Consider the following 17418-nt stretch of genomic DNA (forward strand, 5'->3'; position numbering starts at 1 on the left):
AAGACACAAATAACACCGTGATTAAGGCACTTTAACACAGCACTAAATAGGGACTCAGTGGTCCAAACTTCACAATAATACAGTAAGACTTATAGGCTTTCAAACTAAACGCGGTTTGCACTCTTCTTGCCACTCGGTTCAGCGCACATCTACAGCTCGCTGCACCCAAAGTTTAACCAATTTGAACATTGAACATCAATCTTTCGCTGCCCACCCCTGCCCACCCTATTAGCATTACCACGCTTGATGGGTTGGAACTAGAAAATGTGGCGGTGTACAAATACCTAGGTGTCTGGTTAGACAGTATCCTCTCCTTCCAGCAACACATAAACCACATTAAATCTAAAGTTAAGTCTAGGATTGGTTTCCTATTCTGCAACAGGGCCTCTTTCACTCATGCTGCCAAACTCGCCTTGGTGAAAATGACAATTTTACCAATTCTCGATTTTAGTGATGTCATTTACAGAACTGCCTCAAACTCTCTCCTGAAAAAACTGGATGTTGTCTACCATAGTGTCATTTGTTTTGTGACCAGAGCCCCCTATAACACCCACCACTGCAACCTCTATGCATTAGTTGGCTGGCCCTCGTTACACAGTCATCGCTTAACTCACTGGTACCAACTCATTTACAAATCCTTGCTAGGCAAAGCCCCGCTGTACCTACGCTTACTGGTCACTATAGCTTTACCCACCCGTAACCTGAACTCAAACAGTTACATCTCCTTGGTCACCCCTAAAGCCCACACCTCCTTTGGTCGCCACTCCTTCCAGTTCTCAGCTGCAAATGACTGTCATAAAACCCTGAAACTCAAAACCCTTATCTCACTAACTGCCTTTAAAGTACGTCTGTCTGAGCTCCTGTCCGATCACTGTACGTGCTAACTGTTTTCCATCATTCATGCTCTGTTTTCGCACCCCCTTATTGCATTATTGCATTCCATTATCTCTGTCACGCCCCACTGCATATTTGCACAGATGCACATCGTCACCTACATTGCTGTCACATTCTGTTTACGTTCTTTTGCACTATTCACCCACCCTGGTATGCTCAACTGTTATCCCTCCCACCTTTGTTGTCACACAATTTTTGTACATCACAATCTGCACTAACTGTATATTGACTCTTTATTACATTTCAGCATTTATATAGTCTGTCTATTCATGTATACTGTTTATTACTGATCTACATCACCATCTAGACCACCCTTTGCACCAACTGCACATTGATTCTTTACTACATCTCAGCATTTTATAGACTAGTCTATTCATGCATATCGTGTTATTTCTGATCTACATGACTACCCAGACCACTATTTGCACTAACTGTATATTGACTTTTCACTACATTCAGCATTTATATAGACTGTCCATTCCGGTTTACTGTGTTATTATTGACCTATATCACTAACCACATCACAATTTACACTAACTGTATATTGACTCTTCACTACATTTCAGCATATAGACTGTCTATTACGTTATAACTGATCAACATCACTTCTAGATCATAATTTGCACTAACTTTTGTTTGTTTGACTCTTCACTATATCCCAGCAGCGTTATAGACTGTCTACTCGTGTATATTGTGCTATTACCATATCACTTTCGCATATACATTGTCTTCCTTACACCTCACTTTGCACCAGCTTTGTAATGCTTACTTAATCTGCACTTTATGTAGCCTATAGTGTTCTGTATGTTCTGTATGTTGTCCTGCATGCTTATGCTTTTCTTGGCCAGGTCACCGTTGCAAATGAGAACCTGTTCTCAACGGCCTACCTGGTTAAATAAAGGTTAAATAAAAATAAAATAAATAAATTGAGCAGAGCGGCAGTACAAGTTTGCAGGCTGTGCCTGTGCTTAGCTCAACGAAGTGAAATGAAGTAGTGGCGCGGCACAAGTTAATGGAAACAATGGGTTTAGAGGGCACACACACACACAAACACACACACACACACACACACAAACAGTGCGTGGCACTATCTTTGTGGGGACCCATCATTGACATAATGCATTCCCTAGCCCCTTACCCTAACCTTAACCATCACAACTAAATGCCTAACCTTAACCCTTACCCTAACCCCAACCATAACCTAATTCTAACCCTAATCCTAAAACCAAGTCTTAAGCCTCAAAAAGCCCTTTAAAGTTGTGGGGTCCAGCATTTTGGCCCCACAAAGCTGTCCGGACCCCACAAATATAGTTAAACAAGAACACACAAACAAACACACACACACACACACACACACACACACACACACACACACCCCAAGACATTGCACAGGGTGGAAAAATACAGGAAGAATAGCAGGGGGTACGTGCTAAAATGAAAAACTCATGTAAACAGGAAGTAAGTAAGTGTTCGTCTGCTCACCCAGAATTTGATCAGGTAGAAAGCGTTCTGCGGGCCCTTGCCAAAGAGCTCCTTGAGGCCGCCCTTCTTCTCGGGGAACTTGTCATATATTTGCCTGATGTCCACACACTCCAGCAGGGGGTCGCTGTAGCTCGGGCTGCTCTGGCTGATGTTCACAAACAGGTGCTTGTTATACTGAGGGGAGGGAAAACTTTGAATGAGGCAAGGATGGAGAAAGAGAAAGTGTATAAACGTGAGCTGATCTCACCCTGGGTAAAACAACAGCAAAAGAAAAACTGACAGAAGCAACACAGCGTAGATGGATAAACAGATCAGAGGGGAATTCCTTAATTCATTCAGTATGTTGTGTTTGGGGTTTTGCCCACTACTACAAATCAAATCTTCCCTCGAGAGACAATAAAGGGCTGTACTGAACTGGTTTCTTGCTCTTATTGACAGAATCAAACAGGACAAGAAACATGAGTAGTCAAGAGACCACACAGGTTGTAGCAACATCACGGTGTCCCCACATCTCAGAAATGAAAGGTATCCCATGAAGGTTTTGACCACTACTGGCACTATGGAGCACTGTGACTGTGAAAAAATAGTCACTACATTATTTGGGAGCATGCTGCTCTTGGAGAAGCAGCTTCCAGCCAGGTGAAGAGGCTCTCTGATTTATGATTTGCCATACAGGCTAATGCTAGACTAGGCGAATTGTGTGAAATGGTGTGTTTAAAGAAGTCACATTTCAGCATGATTCCAGAAATAATCTAGATGCTGCAATGTTAGTTTACCTTGAGTTGGTTATCGAGGCTACACGGTAACGTGAAATTTGACAGCAAACGAACCTATACTTCATTATTTATTATATTATATTATTAGCCTACTAAAATAGGCATTTTAGTTAAGGCCTATTACTTACTAGCTAAAGTAATTTGATTATGACCTGTTGAACATTTTAGTAATTTAAGTTGTATTGTTTGCATGTACTTTTTGTGTGTGTTTTTTTAAATAGATGAAAATGAACAACTTATTACAACATATTTGCTCTTGCTGATGCTCTTGCTGCAGGGGGTAAAAATGATTATAGGGTTGATCCATGTCACAGAGAGAGAGCGAGAGAGAGAGAGAGAGAGAGAGAGAGAGAGAGAGAGAGAGAGAGAGAGAGAGGCCTATAGCAGAATTTTAGAATATTATGTTAAAATTACACAGACCGATCACTAAATTAGTAAAATTTTAAAAAACTGTCACAGCGTAGGACAGCACAGTGTTCCCGCCAAATGACTGACAACTTGTTTGGCTCATTAACGTTATCTGTAACCAGTGTCGGGTGGAAAGTAAGCTAACTTCGTTAGCTAACTAACAATAACGTTAGCCAGGGGCCGCAGCGGGGGCTGCTTGGTCCCTCCACTTTTGTGCCGAGACACAGCGTTGACAGCCCCGGAGATGGACAGTCGGTTTAGCCATCTCCCAAACGCTGTTTTGTTGTATGGTGTCATAGCAATGACTACAACTCACAGCCATTGATGTATTAAGAGAACACAGCGCGCTGACGGAGTATGTCCGGTTCAAAAACCACTCCATCGGAGTGGGGAGGGCAGTTGAAGCATGCGCAGACGCTTAAACCGATATTAGCTTGGTTAAGGTATACATGGAGTAATACACCAGTTACTGGAGGAGTTCTCTACCTGCCTCTGTTAACCGGGTTATGAGAACTCCAATTTTAACCGGGGGAAGGTGTTTGAGAATAGAATCGTTTTTCTAAACTGCATATAAATGACGGTATCTCAGATGCTTTGCATAATAGAAATGTGGCATGGGAGAAAGCTAGGACATCTAGGTCAATCTCTAACTGGCAAACCTTTAGACTAACTAACTAAGAAACCATTGCATTAAGCTTATACATAAGGCTAAATCAGAATACTATGTAACCATCCTATCTGACTGTAGTGGGAATCCAGCCAAATTTTGGAAGGTGGAGAAAACCCTGAAGAGCAGTACTGTCTTTGCATTACTAAAGCAAATATCACTGGACACAGGGCCCATTACTGATAAAAACACAATTGCTGATGCTTTTAATCTCTACTTTATTGAGGCTGGCTCTCTTTTTGAAAGAACCACTACTACTGCTAACCATTGTGCAAATACTGTATAGATGGAGCGAGTGACAACCAAGCATTTATGCAAGACAACTTAGATGTTAATGTGCAGGGTTTTTCAATGACTTCTTTCACTGTGAATGAGGTCCTTGATGCTTTGTTGATCCTTGATACTAAGCAGGCAACAGGGGCTGATGGGCTGGACCCAGGTCTGTTGGTTATTGCTGCTCCATTGATCTCTGAAGCGGTAACATATTTTTTATTTAACAATAACAACGGGAATTATCCCAAAGGTATGGAAAACCGCCTGTGTGCCGCTTTTACATAAGGGTGGAGACACTAGTTATCTTGATAACTATCGGCAACCTACCACTATCACTGGTATATAGACAGTTGCATGCTTTCTTATATGAAAATTGCATTCTGAATATCAATCTGGATTCAGACCTGGCCACAATACTATTACAGCTACTACATTACTTGTTAACAATATTGTCAAAGCACTGGATCGAAAGCTTTTGATACGGTTAATCATGCTATTTTGTTGAGGAAATTGTTATCATTGGGTCTGGCTAGGGACACTTGCTTGTGGTTTAAAAATAATCTGAGTGACAGAACCCAGGCAATTGTGACGGATGGTATAAAGTCAAATTTCCTAGCAGTTCAAAAGGGAGTTCCTTAAGGTTCGATTTTGGGTCCGTTGTTGTTCACTCTCTATATTAATGACATTTGTAACACTGAAGAAATGTAAATATAATTTTTATGCTGATGACACAGTTATTTAAGAGAGGGCTGTTGTTCACCTTTTCGAGTTTTGAATTAACAATGTTTGAATTGGGCAAATCTCAGCCCGTTCTGTGTGCACTTATCTATCGACCTCCTAAATACAACAAGAACTTCATCGGAAATTTTTCTGAATTATTGTCTGAAATCATGCCGAAATATGACCGGCTCTTAATTGTAGGAGATATGAACATTCATGTATGCTGTCCTGCGCCAGTTACAATATTTTTTAGATCTGCATGGTATCCTTGAGGTGTTCCAGTCTGGCTTTAAAGCATTTCATAGCACAGAGTCTGCACTTATAAAAGTTTTTAATGATCTTTTAATCTCAACAGACTCTGGAGATTCTGCAATCCTTATGCTTTTAGATCTCACAGCAGCATTCGACACTGTCGACCACAGTGTTCTTATCTCTCGTCTCAAGCACAGCGTGGGGATTAAAGGCACTGCACTAGAATGGCTTATATCATATTTACAGAGATAGTGTTCAAAGTTAGTTTTGGTGGCTCTACTTGACCCGCAGCACCACTGACATGTGGAGTTCCTCAGAGTTCTATTTTGGGGCCGATTCTCTTCTCCCTTTATTTGCTTCCCCTTGGATCCATCTTAAAGAAGCATAACATCAGTTTCCATTTTTATGCAGATGATTCACAGATCTACTTGCCTATTAAAAATAAGGGTGATAATTCTCTAAAAAGACTGTTAGATTGTTTTTATGACATTAAAGCCTGGATGGCTTTAAACTTTCTACATTTTAATGAAAGTAAAATCGAGGTCATGATATTTAGACCCAGCAGTTCTCTTGGCGCCTCCCAATTGGACCTGGGTCCCCTGACACCCTATGTCAAGTCTATGGTAACTAACCTTGGTGTTAAGATGGATAGTGATTTTCAACTAGAGAAGCAGATAAATTCTGTTGTAAAAGCTAGTTTCTTTCAACTCAGGTTGCTTACCAAACTGAAGCCATGGATTACTGTAATGCTTTATATGTAGGTGTTAGCCAGGCCTCCCTCTCCAGATTACAACAGGTTCAAAATGCTGCCGCTCGACTCCTTACCGGAACTTGTAAACGAGATCACATTACACCTGTTCTTGCTTCCCTTCATTGGCTACTGGTTTGCTTTAGAATACATTTTAAGATTCTGTTGTTCGTTTTTAAAGCTCTTTATGGTCAAGCCCCAGCTTAAATCACTGGACTACTGAAGCCGCACGCTCCTCTGAGGTCATTAAGGTCTGCTGACCAGCTACTCTTTGTTGTCCCTAGAATGCGGCTCAAAAATAGGGGACATCGAACATTTTCAGTCGTGGCCCCAAGGCTGTAGAATGAATTGCCTCTGCATGTCAGATTGGCCCCCAGCCTTCACATTTTTAAAATCACTGCATTTTCATTTGGTTGATGTTTGTCTATAAGGCTATAATGCATAAGCTTCCTGACTACCTTAGCGGACAATTAAATAGGAAAACTGGCGGTTACCAAACTCGTTCCAAAGATTCGTTGGTACTGGAGGTTCCTCAGGCTCATTCAGAGTTGGGAAAAACTCAATTTGTAAACAATGCCTCTTTTACTTGGAATGAGTTTCAAAAGGAACTGAAGCTAGATTTCTTGGTTTCCACTTGGCAATTTAAAGCCATGCTTAGCAAACAAATTGTTGTTGAATGTAATTGTTATTTCTAATTGTGTTGTGCTTCTGTATTATTTTTTTAAGATTATTTTTTGGGCTTTTCCGCCTTTATTTGACAGGACAGCTAGGTGAGAAAGGGGAGAGAGAGAGAGGGGGGGAAGACATGCAGGAAATCGTCACAAGTCGGACTCGAACCCTGGACCTCTGCATCGAGGCAACCTCCAAGTATATGTGCGCCTGATCTACCCACTGACCCAACCCGGCCACATGTTTCTGTATTTTTTTTAAATGATGCTGTACACAGGGCTCAGCTGTGAAAGAGACCTGTGTCTTAGTCTGATCTTTCTCTGTATAAATAAAGGCGGAAAAAAAAATAGAGAAACATTTGGCTTTTCATTTATAATGGTTAAATGGGAATAGGCTATACAGAACGTAGGCTACACAAACAGAGAGAGAGAGAGAGATCAACAACCCCTCCCAAAGTCTTCCTCAGTTGTAATACGATATCCCCGCGAGATTCCAAAAGTTAACATTAACACATTATAAACTACTTCAAGGGTGTTTAAACTGTCTTGGTCCCCAAATGCTCCCAAACAGCCAATTTAAGGTTTTTTGGTGGATATAAGGCTGGAATGTCAGTTCCCTCGGACATTTTTTACAGCTCTTCTTCTCAGTGCTTCAGTTGAGTGGCTCTTATGACAACATAGTCTATTTTAAAATCAACATTGAACAATTTGAGGTTTTTAACTGTCCAAACAGTTACAACATGATGAATGCCAGCTGTCTGTGAGCCCAAGGAAGAAAAATGACAGTGAGTCCACACTGTGGCAGGATGACAGATAGACTGAGCAGAGAGAGAGATAGAGCTTTACAAAGGTTATTCATAGTAGGATACACACAAAGGGCTTTAATGCTGCTCTCTGCTGTGGGGTTATCTGTCATCTCTGTTTATGACACAATAGGGAGTGCTTATTGTAGACTGGTGCTCTCTGTGTGTGTGTGTGTGTGTGTGTGTGTGTGTGTGTGTGTGTGTGTGTGTGTGTGTGTGTGTGTGTGTGTGTGTGAGTGAGACTCACTGCCTCCTGGTCCCTCTGTGTCTCTAGGAAAGATGCAAACTCTACCAGTCGTAGTTTGGTGGTGCCAATGGAGCGACCCTGCCACGCTGGCTCTCTGTGTGTTTGGGCTGCATTGGGAGGCTCATAGCCTAGACAACACACACACATAAAATCATGCTATTTAACAGGGTTAGCAGTAATGCTAGCATTATTCTTTGCTACAAATGTGTAAAATGTATGTGATTACTGGAGTTGAATGGACAGAGCCTGACTGAGGTCAGGGTGCAGCACAAAAAGGCAGTTAACAAAACTAGATGTAAGGGGAACAATTAGGGATGCACAGATGTATTGGCAGAACATTTTATCGACCGATATTTGTCTCATTGACTGCCATTGGCCTATTGGCAAATAAGATGGCATTCACCTATGGCAGTGGCCGATGTTTATGTGTTGTTTTTTTGGTCTGACTCGGACGACAGTCTACTAGCATATGCTGCTACTGCAGCTGCTGACTCAAAGAAGAAGCCAATGATTGGATACGATGCTGGAATGATGTATGATGTAAAAGGGTCAAAAGGGTCAAAGGGTGCCCTGCGCACGTGTGGTTTGGCGAAAGAAAATGTCGGCCACATCGGAGAAAGATCAGCGATATAAACCGGCACCAGCAAGACTCAGTCCTTCATAACCACAGCATTTAAGAAAGGGAGAAAATACCCCACGGACAGTGCCAAAGCTAAAGGGATTACAAGGTGATGGAGTTCCTGGCAATACATGACCAGTCGTTCTGAAGAATACACACAGCCCAGTAGTCGTGATTTAGCTGAGAGTGGATTGACAAAGATTTTAAAAGCAGTGTTGCACTCCAAGGATAATATATTGCTTTTGTAATGGCTTTTACATTTACATTTAATTTATGTTTACAACATTTTCTCTTTGGCTATGTAGCCTAAGTACTGAAAGATTATTGTCAGAGTAGATAACATTAAGTGCATAGCATGCTAAAGGGGCTTTTGAAGCAGTTATTTTTCATGTGAAAGAATGATATATTAAAGTTGTTTCATAAATTTGTATGATTGCATTTGTGCACAAATGTGGTGTAATGAAGGGATGAATGACTTTAAAACAGTTCAGTTATTTTTTATAATAAATATTTATTTGTTTCCCTGTCACAAAAGGGAAAAACAACAACAGCACATTGGTATCAGCTATCGACCAAATTGTTATTTTAAACATTTTTGGTTCATCCCTAGTAACAATGAAACAGTGATACAGTGAATTATCTTGGGTGCTGACTCAAAACTTCATGCACATACTTGTGTCGTGATTTGTATCACTAGGTAATGGGTAAGGGGTCACAAAGTAATACGTACAGAGTTCTATATCACAGATGGGACTAAGCAACATTTAACAAAGAGTATCCCAGTGCTGGTTAACTGCCTGACTGTGTGTCCAATGTAGGTAAAGTGAAATTATAAGCAATTTTTGGTGCCCACCCACCAATCAAATGACAGTACCGACTTTGTCACTCAAAATTCACACGTTAGGACGCTATCATACGATAACGTGAAACGTACAAAATCTGTTTTGTTAATTACAATTCTGACCAAGTAAACCAAGGATATAAATGCTAATTTCTTAGCAAAAATAGTTAATTTTAAGTTAAACTTTAATGGGTTTAGAGTAGATACTGTAAGAAGTAAGGCAAAGTAATTAACTAGTGATGTAAGAAAAGTCAGAGTGACACCTTTTCTGTTTTGTCCTCTTCACAAGACAACCCTCAGGGGTACTGGAGACCCGCGTGCCCAGAAAGAGTCAAATACCACCCAGTAGAGAGCCAGTGGCCTAAATGGCAGGAGAGAGGACCACCTGTTTGCTTTACGGAAATGAGATAATAGTACCACAGTCTCTCTCACCTGAGATTGTGGGGGTCCCTGCTGTCTGCACATTGTAGGCTTGCTGAGAGAACGGCTTAATACTGAGAGAAACAGAGACACAGACAGACAGAAATTTACAACCATTATCATCACCAACACATGGTCATGTAACAGCAGCTGGCAGAAACAGAAAGGGTTTGAATTTGTAACACAACGATCCCCACTAGCCAGGTGAACAGATACTAATGTAAGATAATAAAACTGCAGGCAGGGCTCAACACAAACTTTTATAAGTGGTTGAAGGCTGGCAAACTTAGTTGCCAAAACTGAATCTATGGTTGCCATTCTTAATCACCTTATCTTTTGAATAGAATAAAAAGATATTATGCAGTTATACGTCAGCTTAACAACAAAAACGGGAAAATTCTTTAATAAAAGCTTTATTGGAGTAACCAAACTAAATTATTTTTTATGTTGTTTCCAGGGTCAAACCAGTTAATTTGCTTCTCCATTGTCTCTAAAACAGATGCCTGTGCACACGCAAGTAAAAAATGCAGCGCTGTCTGGTTCCGGTTCAGCAATATTTAAATATCACAAAGCAACCCAAATACTAAAAATGTATTTATTTATTGCTATCGCTATTTTTATATATTAAAAAGTAGCATCATGACGATACTGGATTTTCTAACTTCAATGGAATACCTCAAAAAATATCAATATTCGATACCATAGGGAAAAAAATTAACACGTTGAGGGCAAATGTTTTTAGATATTTATTTAAAGATCAATATATCAAGGCCATAATTTTGAGGGTTTTTTTTAACCTTTGAGGATGCTGTAGCTGGTCAGTTTGGAGTGTTGAAGCAGCAGAGTAGCAATGTGAATTCAGCAGCTATTAGTTTATTTCCACAAAGCATAGGTAATATATACTGTACATGTAATTATAAGCACACGTGTCATTCTTTGTTAAGCATGCAAAGTCAAATGGATCGTTTGTTAAGATAACGTTGTTGATATTATAGTGATGGTAATTTCCATTATGTATTAGCATTGAGCTAATGGACTAAGCCATAGTTATTATATAGAAGTTATTTCAGCATTATGCTGCCAAACCAAACACCAACGTTCAGGGCGGGCGGAATAGCCATAACAAAACACCCAAATTACTATATTCAACTGGAGCAAAGGAGAGAAGTGACAAGCAGAGAGTAGATGGCACCGTGAGGGAGAGGAGGCGGTGTGGGCACTGCAATCAATCAATTTTATTTGTCACATGAAATCTTACAAGGTACAATTCCAGTGAAATGTTATCCCATCAACCCCTTAAACTTGTGCATGATTTATCATAAAGCAGAATGTAGCTGTCAAATCGTCACCCTGTTAAATGGTGCCATTGGCACTCCAGAATCCAGCTAATGTTAAGTTAAGGAGTCAGCAGAGTCGGCAGGATACTGGCAAGTTTAATTCACGATCCTGATGAGTGACTCATAGCCACATGCCATCACCGTCCAACATCAACTACATAAAACACAACTAATATTTGTAAAAGAGACAAATCAGCATAAATTCTGCAGAGCTGATGGAGAGGAGTCTGAAGAGATTCTGCGCCTTCTATTAATTGCAGCGGTGTATGTGTCAACCATAGACTGTAGGGGTCAACCATAGACTGAAGGCAGGGTTTCCCGCAGCACTTTGCAGCTTGGGCGGCCCGCCTAAGCTGGGGAACCCCACCACCTTAACTAGGTCGTCAAAAAAAAAAAAAAAAAAAAAATCTACTGCACAAAAGTCAAGTGCATCTCGGACAATAGCGCGGACGCGCTTCACACCGCGAGCGGGCACGCGCGCCACACGGCCGAAATGAGAGAAAGAAAAAGAGACGTGGTCCGTCGCTGTCTGGAGGATAACTAGCCAGTTGATATCGCGGGTGTGTCCGTGAGAACAATCGCCAATTCACCGTCGCGTGTGCGTCGGAGTTTGTGCGGCAGCTGGGGCATGCCCGGGCAGAGACGGGGTGAGTGGACTTACCGGAGTGTTGGCATACGGTGGGCAGAGAACATTTATATATGTTTCTCTGTCCTGTTCTTCACATCAGTGAGGCTTTCTTCTCTTGTTTCAACGAAGTGAATACATGACGAAGTGACTGGAACTATCATCACCTCTCGCGCGTGGATTCTCAACATCCCGGCTGTTGCCCGGTCTTTGAGACACAGCTGTTGTCCGTTTGTTTTTAACTACACGCGGTTCACAACACACGGTTAGTTAGCATAGTTACACACAGTGAAATGACGTGTCCTGTTTTTATTTCACGCATACTTTCATTTCTTTCATTCACAAGCATGTGAAGCTATGGGCTGAGCTCTGTTATCTCAGCGCAGTTTGTTTTGGAGAAGAGTTGTAGGGCAAAGTAGAAGAGTGCGTGTCATGGAGGATAATGGGAGCAATGCCAGTAAAAGTGTTATAGCACTTTTTTTGAAAATAGTTTAATGAGCTTAAAATTGCCCATTGCAGCTGTTATTTTGAAAAGCTGGTTATTTATTAATTATTTATTATTATTTAAATGTAATATTTAGTGTAGTGTGTAGTACAGAGTCTGCACTACACACTACAGTGTGTAGTGCGTGTGTACTGCACTACAGAGATGTATTAATTATATATTAAAATTTGATATTTAGTGTAGTGTGGACTACACTAACACTGCCCCCCCCCCCCAGATGGCAAACCTAACACCTTAACTAACACATTTTCTGCGGGAAACCCTGGAAGGTGTCAGCCCCCAGGAAGTGCGCCGGGCTTTGAGGCAAGTGGCCAAACAGTGGAATTACAACACCCGTTACATGATGCCCACTGGCCCAAAAATACTTTTTCCCATAGACTTATATGGCGAAAGTACGGAGCCCCGGAAGGGTCACGGCGAGATTTTTTCAAGGGACTACTTTTGCATTCCCTCGCAATACGTGTTGCATTCCAGCAGCCCACAGTGAGAGATGCACTCACGTTGGATACTGGACTAAGCGCTGTATGTGGGGGCCTGGTTGGATATATAGCCTACAGTCCATCAACAAATACTGTCGTAGTAGTGATACAAAGAAAGAACGTTAGTTCAGGGACGGAAACATGACAATATCGCCTGCTTGTGGTTACAATCCATGACAAGTCTATGGCTTCAATCCTTTCAGTCGCCTATGTTCCTTTTATACCTATAATAGTCTACATTCCTGTACTGTGTGGGACAAATCCGTTTAATCACATCAGATTTACCTCAACAATATACATCACGGTCTGGTATTAACTATTGTGTTATTATGTAAGGGATGTGTGATTTAGCAACCAGATGTGACCTGATGTGATTTGACTTAGTTTATGGTAGTTTTCTTCTAATGAGCAACACATGACACATAGGAAAATTAAACTTAGAAAAAGGCCAAATAAATGTATTGTCTTCTGAGCTCTCAGGGTTTTGTCTGACTAAAGGCTTTGCCCGATATGGCATTACATTCTTATAATAACAGCCTGCTGTCTAATGAAGCTATATGCCCAGGTTGGTAGCATGGCGTCTACTGTAACACATTTGGAATCTGATAGCATAGTATTTTGATTTCAAATTAGATACATTGGTGTCTAATAATAATGTACAAGTATAAGGATCCCCTATTGGGTTTCAAATATGGTATAACAGTGTCTAATCACCCAAATGTTGGGTCTATTACGGCCAGTGTTAGGTGTAACACGTTACAAAGTTACAGTAACGTAACTACTTTTCGGGTAAGAAGTAGTGTAACGCGCTACTACTGAAAATTTGGTAACGAAACGTAGTTCCTTTTTCAATTCGGCGCAACGTTACTTTTCCCAGGGACAGATTTGACATCGACACTGCCTTCTCAGCTGCACGCTCACAAGCTCCACATGGGACGTGACAGAGGCTGGTAGCAGAGTAATCATGGCAAGCGAGACGCAGCCAACGCTAACTTTTGAGAGCGTTTGAGACAGCATGTAATAACTTTAAAAGACCCTCAAAATAAAACCTGAAAATAACCGTTAACATATATAACGGCTGTTACGTCAGCTGTAGACGGCTTTACCCAGTGTTAAGTTTGAGTTAACGTTATTTTAGACTGAATCAAGCTGTCAGCTAGCGGTTAGCCGAATTAGCTGTTAGCTAAACTAACGTTAGCTTCCCGGCAGAGGCTAACGTCAGAAGCGTGGAACAGATCATGATTCGTGCAGTGTCGTAAATCCTCGTGACGGATCGTGCAGGCAGCACAGATCGGGTACTGACACCCTCCCTCCTCACCAGCATGAGTTCCACCAATCAGAGGCATCACTGTGGGATTGTTCAGGATTGTGGGTAATGAAGTACTTATCCAAGACATCGTGAATAAAAGACATTTATCTCAAAACGAGGGTAGTGCCCCTTGATTTGTGGCGTCTATATGAGCATATACAATCGCTGAGTCATGTCGGCATGCTGGTTTTAAGTCTACCATCGACGGTTACGATTTTATGGCTTATACTCCAATTTGTCAATGGAGAAATTGCATTGTATTTTTACTTCTGGAACCCGCTGTGGCGGGACTGTTGAGCTCTATACACTAACACCGTGTAACGCCGATGACCTGCTGATGTGCATTCAACCCGCGCTGGACTCGTTCATAATGAATCAGCCGTCACTCTGTGAGTAGAGAATCCAGCCTGCAGTGTAGTTCAGACACTTCACTAATAAACCATAGATTGGCTTTATGGTCAAAGATAGTTTTTGTATAATTAACTTCAGTCTCTGCCAGAGACGCCTGCTTTTAAAAGTAGCGTAAAAGTAATGAGTTAAGTAAAAAGTTACTTTCCATAGGGGGTAACTAAGTAAAGTAACAGATTACTTTAAGAAGTAACGGGTAACAAGCAAACACTACTTTTTAAAGTAACTTCCCCAACACTAATTGCGGCATATTATGCGGTTTCTAATTTAGGTGTATGTCTAAATAGGTTATATCTGTTTGTTTACAGTCTAAAAAAGGACATATTACTCTTTGTCTAATTTGATACAACCATAGAAATAAAATGGACACAAGCTACGACTTGTTAGTACAACGTGAGCGGAGCCTCTATAAAGCTCCATAAAGCAGAGGGGAGCTGATAATAGATAATAAAGCAGATTCTCTGATAATTCAGTGTTGGTTTATCGCCACATGCGACACAAGCACTTTATCTTTTCATTAATTTAAGAAATAGGTATTGATTATATAACAGATATGAATGTGCTCATTGAGCAGTATATCAGCATTCTCAGCTCAAAGTAAAATTCAACAAGCTGATTGCCATGACCATACTGTGGCGTTGCGCTGGGCAGCTGAGTAGACCCATATGTCTCGGGAATGGAAGAAGAAAAGTATTGCGAGGTAACGCAAAACATATTGCGAGGAAATGCAATGTATTGTGAGAGAATGCAAAAAATCTTGCTGTGACCCTTGCAGGGCTCGGTACGAAAGAGATGTCTGTAAATCAGTGGATACATTTTTTGAGCGTCACAACTCGTTGACTCGTTTCACTATCAGAATTTGATGCATTCAGTCCAATAACATTTGGAAAGTCTATAAGAGCTGCAGAGAGCTAAACCGGAAGTAGCCAGCTGGGCCAGTGGAGGTCTCTAGTGCACCTGCTTTATGGGCTGCACAGTGCAAAAGGGTTTTGGCTCTATCACGCCACTGAGCAATTGTCATAGCAGCGAACAGGGCCCCGCCTCACACGTTGTATTCAGTTATTATTATACATACATACATGGTGTCAACTCGCTGTCAAAGAGAAGAGAGAGCAGAAAGTGCAGCTGGTACCCATGCATCAATACTGTAGAAAATTAGTATTGAAACTGTTTAGAAAAACACTAATAATATAGTTAAAAAATTATTAAAAAAAGCCATGTATTAGTTGCCAATTTCTCAAACTGGCTGCCAATGGCAACCTAGCAACTGTTACTGTTTAAACTGCATATGGTATTAATATAGTCGACAAAATCCGTCAGTATTTGGCAGGATGAGGAAAGACAGATTCCGACATCAATTATGTGAATCAGCAAAAAGTCCCATTAATGATGGAGGATCATGTCTGGTGATGTAGGATAATTGTGGTATTTATATCTACTACAAACAAGACAATCCATATCAAAGTTTAAAAAACAAAGTTAGATATGTGTGCACGAGGTGAGTGTGACTTACTCTTCTGTGTTGGAGGTAGACTGTCCTCCAGGAATCATCCCCTGCCACAGCTGAAAAGAAACACACACCCATAATAACACTGTACTGAGAGAGCAAACTATGAATGAATGAATGAATGAATGAATGAATGAATGAATGTGTGTGTGTGTGTAGTTTGATGTCAAAATGTGAACAGGTTGGCAGGATTGCACAGAAAATAGCTTTATTATTATTACAATCCAGTGTGTGTGTTACCTGGGCGTTGCTGGGGAAGCTGGCCCGTACTATTCCAGGCAGGAGTTTGCTGTGTATGGCGGTGGCTGAGACAATCTGAGCCGAGGACATGGAGGAGATGCTTTGCATTGCCTTTTCCTTGGCATTCTGGTCCTGCACAGCAACATAAACACACATTATCACCTTCATCATCATTGAATCAATGAACACACTTTACATTTTGGCCCTACACAATCCAAACCCAAAGTGAGAGCAAACATCAGGGCACCAACGAATAATAAGTATAGAAATTCTAAAAAATTAGGAAGAAGAATTGAAATTATCCTAAGTAATGAAATTTAAAATCTGAACCTGAATTATTTCTAATGCCCAGCAGAGGGCAACTCCACTAGCTCCCAAGAGTAAGTGCAATTAAGAAAATTACCATACTTCTTATTTGTTTTATTGCCTCAGTAAACATTGTCCTAATAGGTTTATGGACTCAATCGCTAATTTTAACATCTTGTTTAATACAACATTTAGTAAATTATGGTCCCATTTAGAGTAAAATACATGATAAAGCAAGGAAATGCTTTAGGGTGGGGCTACCTTGTTATTGACAGGTCACCATCGTAGCGACAGGATAGAGGCCTAGAAATGCTAACTATGAGGTACATTAAGATGGCCTTATATGTGTTTTTGGGTGTTGTCTGTGTTTCCGTCTTAAACTTTGACCATTCCACTGTGTGTTTTCACTTCATTAAAGTTAGTTGTGACATTTTGGTCGCCTAAAAAGGTCCTGTCCTACAGTAAACATTCTAAGTTAACAACATGCAAAGTGCATGTAACAACATAAACATTTGGTAACAATTGGGAACTGAGCCTCATTCACATCACAATAGTACCCCTGCATGGAATGCTCCTCAACTTCACCAGTGACCCTAAGTTTGCCTCTATGTCCGTCTTCCAAATTGGTGAAAAACGGCAGGAGAAATTCCAGTGTGCCGCTTCATTCAGTGCATGTTTTGCAAATTATATATAAATTGCATATATAAAATATATACTGCATGCCTAGGTATATTTCTCATATGTAAAGTGTACGTTAAAGGACAATAGTTAATAGTTAGTAGTAAATAGTAAAAGTTATAAACATGGCCACAGCTCTTATGGGGAAGCAAACTAAAGCCAGTTTCAACCAATTTTCTGTGTTACTTAACTTCAGTCAATAATGC

At 40.8% G+C, this 17418-nt stretch overlaps 1 protein-coding gene across 1 annotated transcript in view; it reads right to left on the bottom strand.

Moving 5' to 3' along the window:
• LOC116048684 (transcriptional enhancer factor TEF-1-like) overlaps window positions 1–17418 on the bottom strand; it is a 79716-nt gene that overhangs the window by 15864 nt on the left and 46434 nt on the right. The window contains exons 5-9 of the mRNA XM_031297881.2: window positions 16229–16360; window positions 15995–16044; window positions 9831–9892; window positions 7939–8066; window positions 2377–2550 (exon numbers count right to left, since the gene is read on the bottom strand). Coding sequence (XP_031153741.1) covers window positions 2377–2550; window positions 7939–8066; window positions 9831–9892; window positions 15995–16044; window positions 16229–16360 — 546 coding nt within the window. The remainder of the gene's footprint in view (window positions 1–2376; window positions 2551–7938; window positions 8067–9830; window positions 9893–15994; window positions 16045–16228; window positions 16361–17418) is intronic.

The sequence above is a fragment of the Sander lucioperca genome, chromosome 7 (genome assembly GCF_008315115.2).
Source record: "Sander lucioperca isolate FBNREF2018 chromosome 7, SLUC_FBN_1.2, whole genome shotgun sequence".
Classification (NCBI taxonomy): domain Eukaryota; kingdom Metazoa; phylum Chordata; class Actinopteri; order Perciformes; family Percidae; genus Sander; species Sander lucioperca.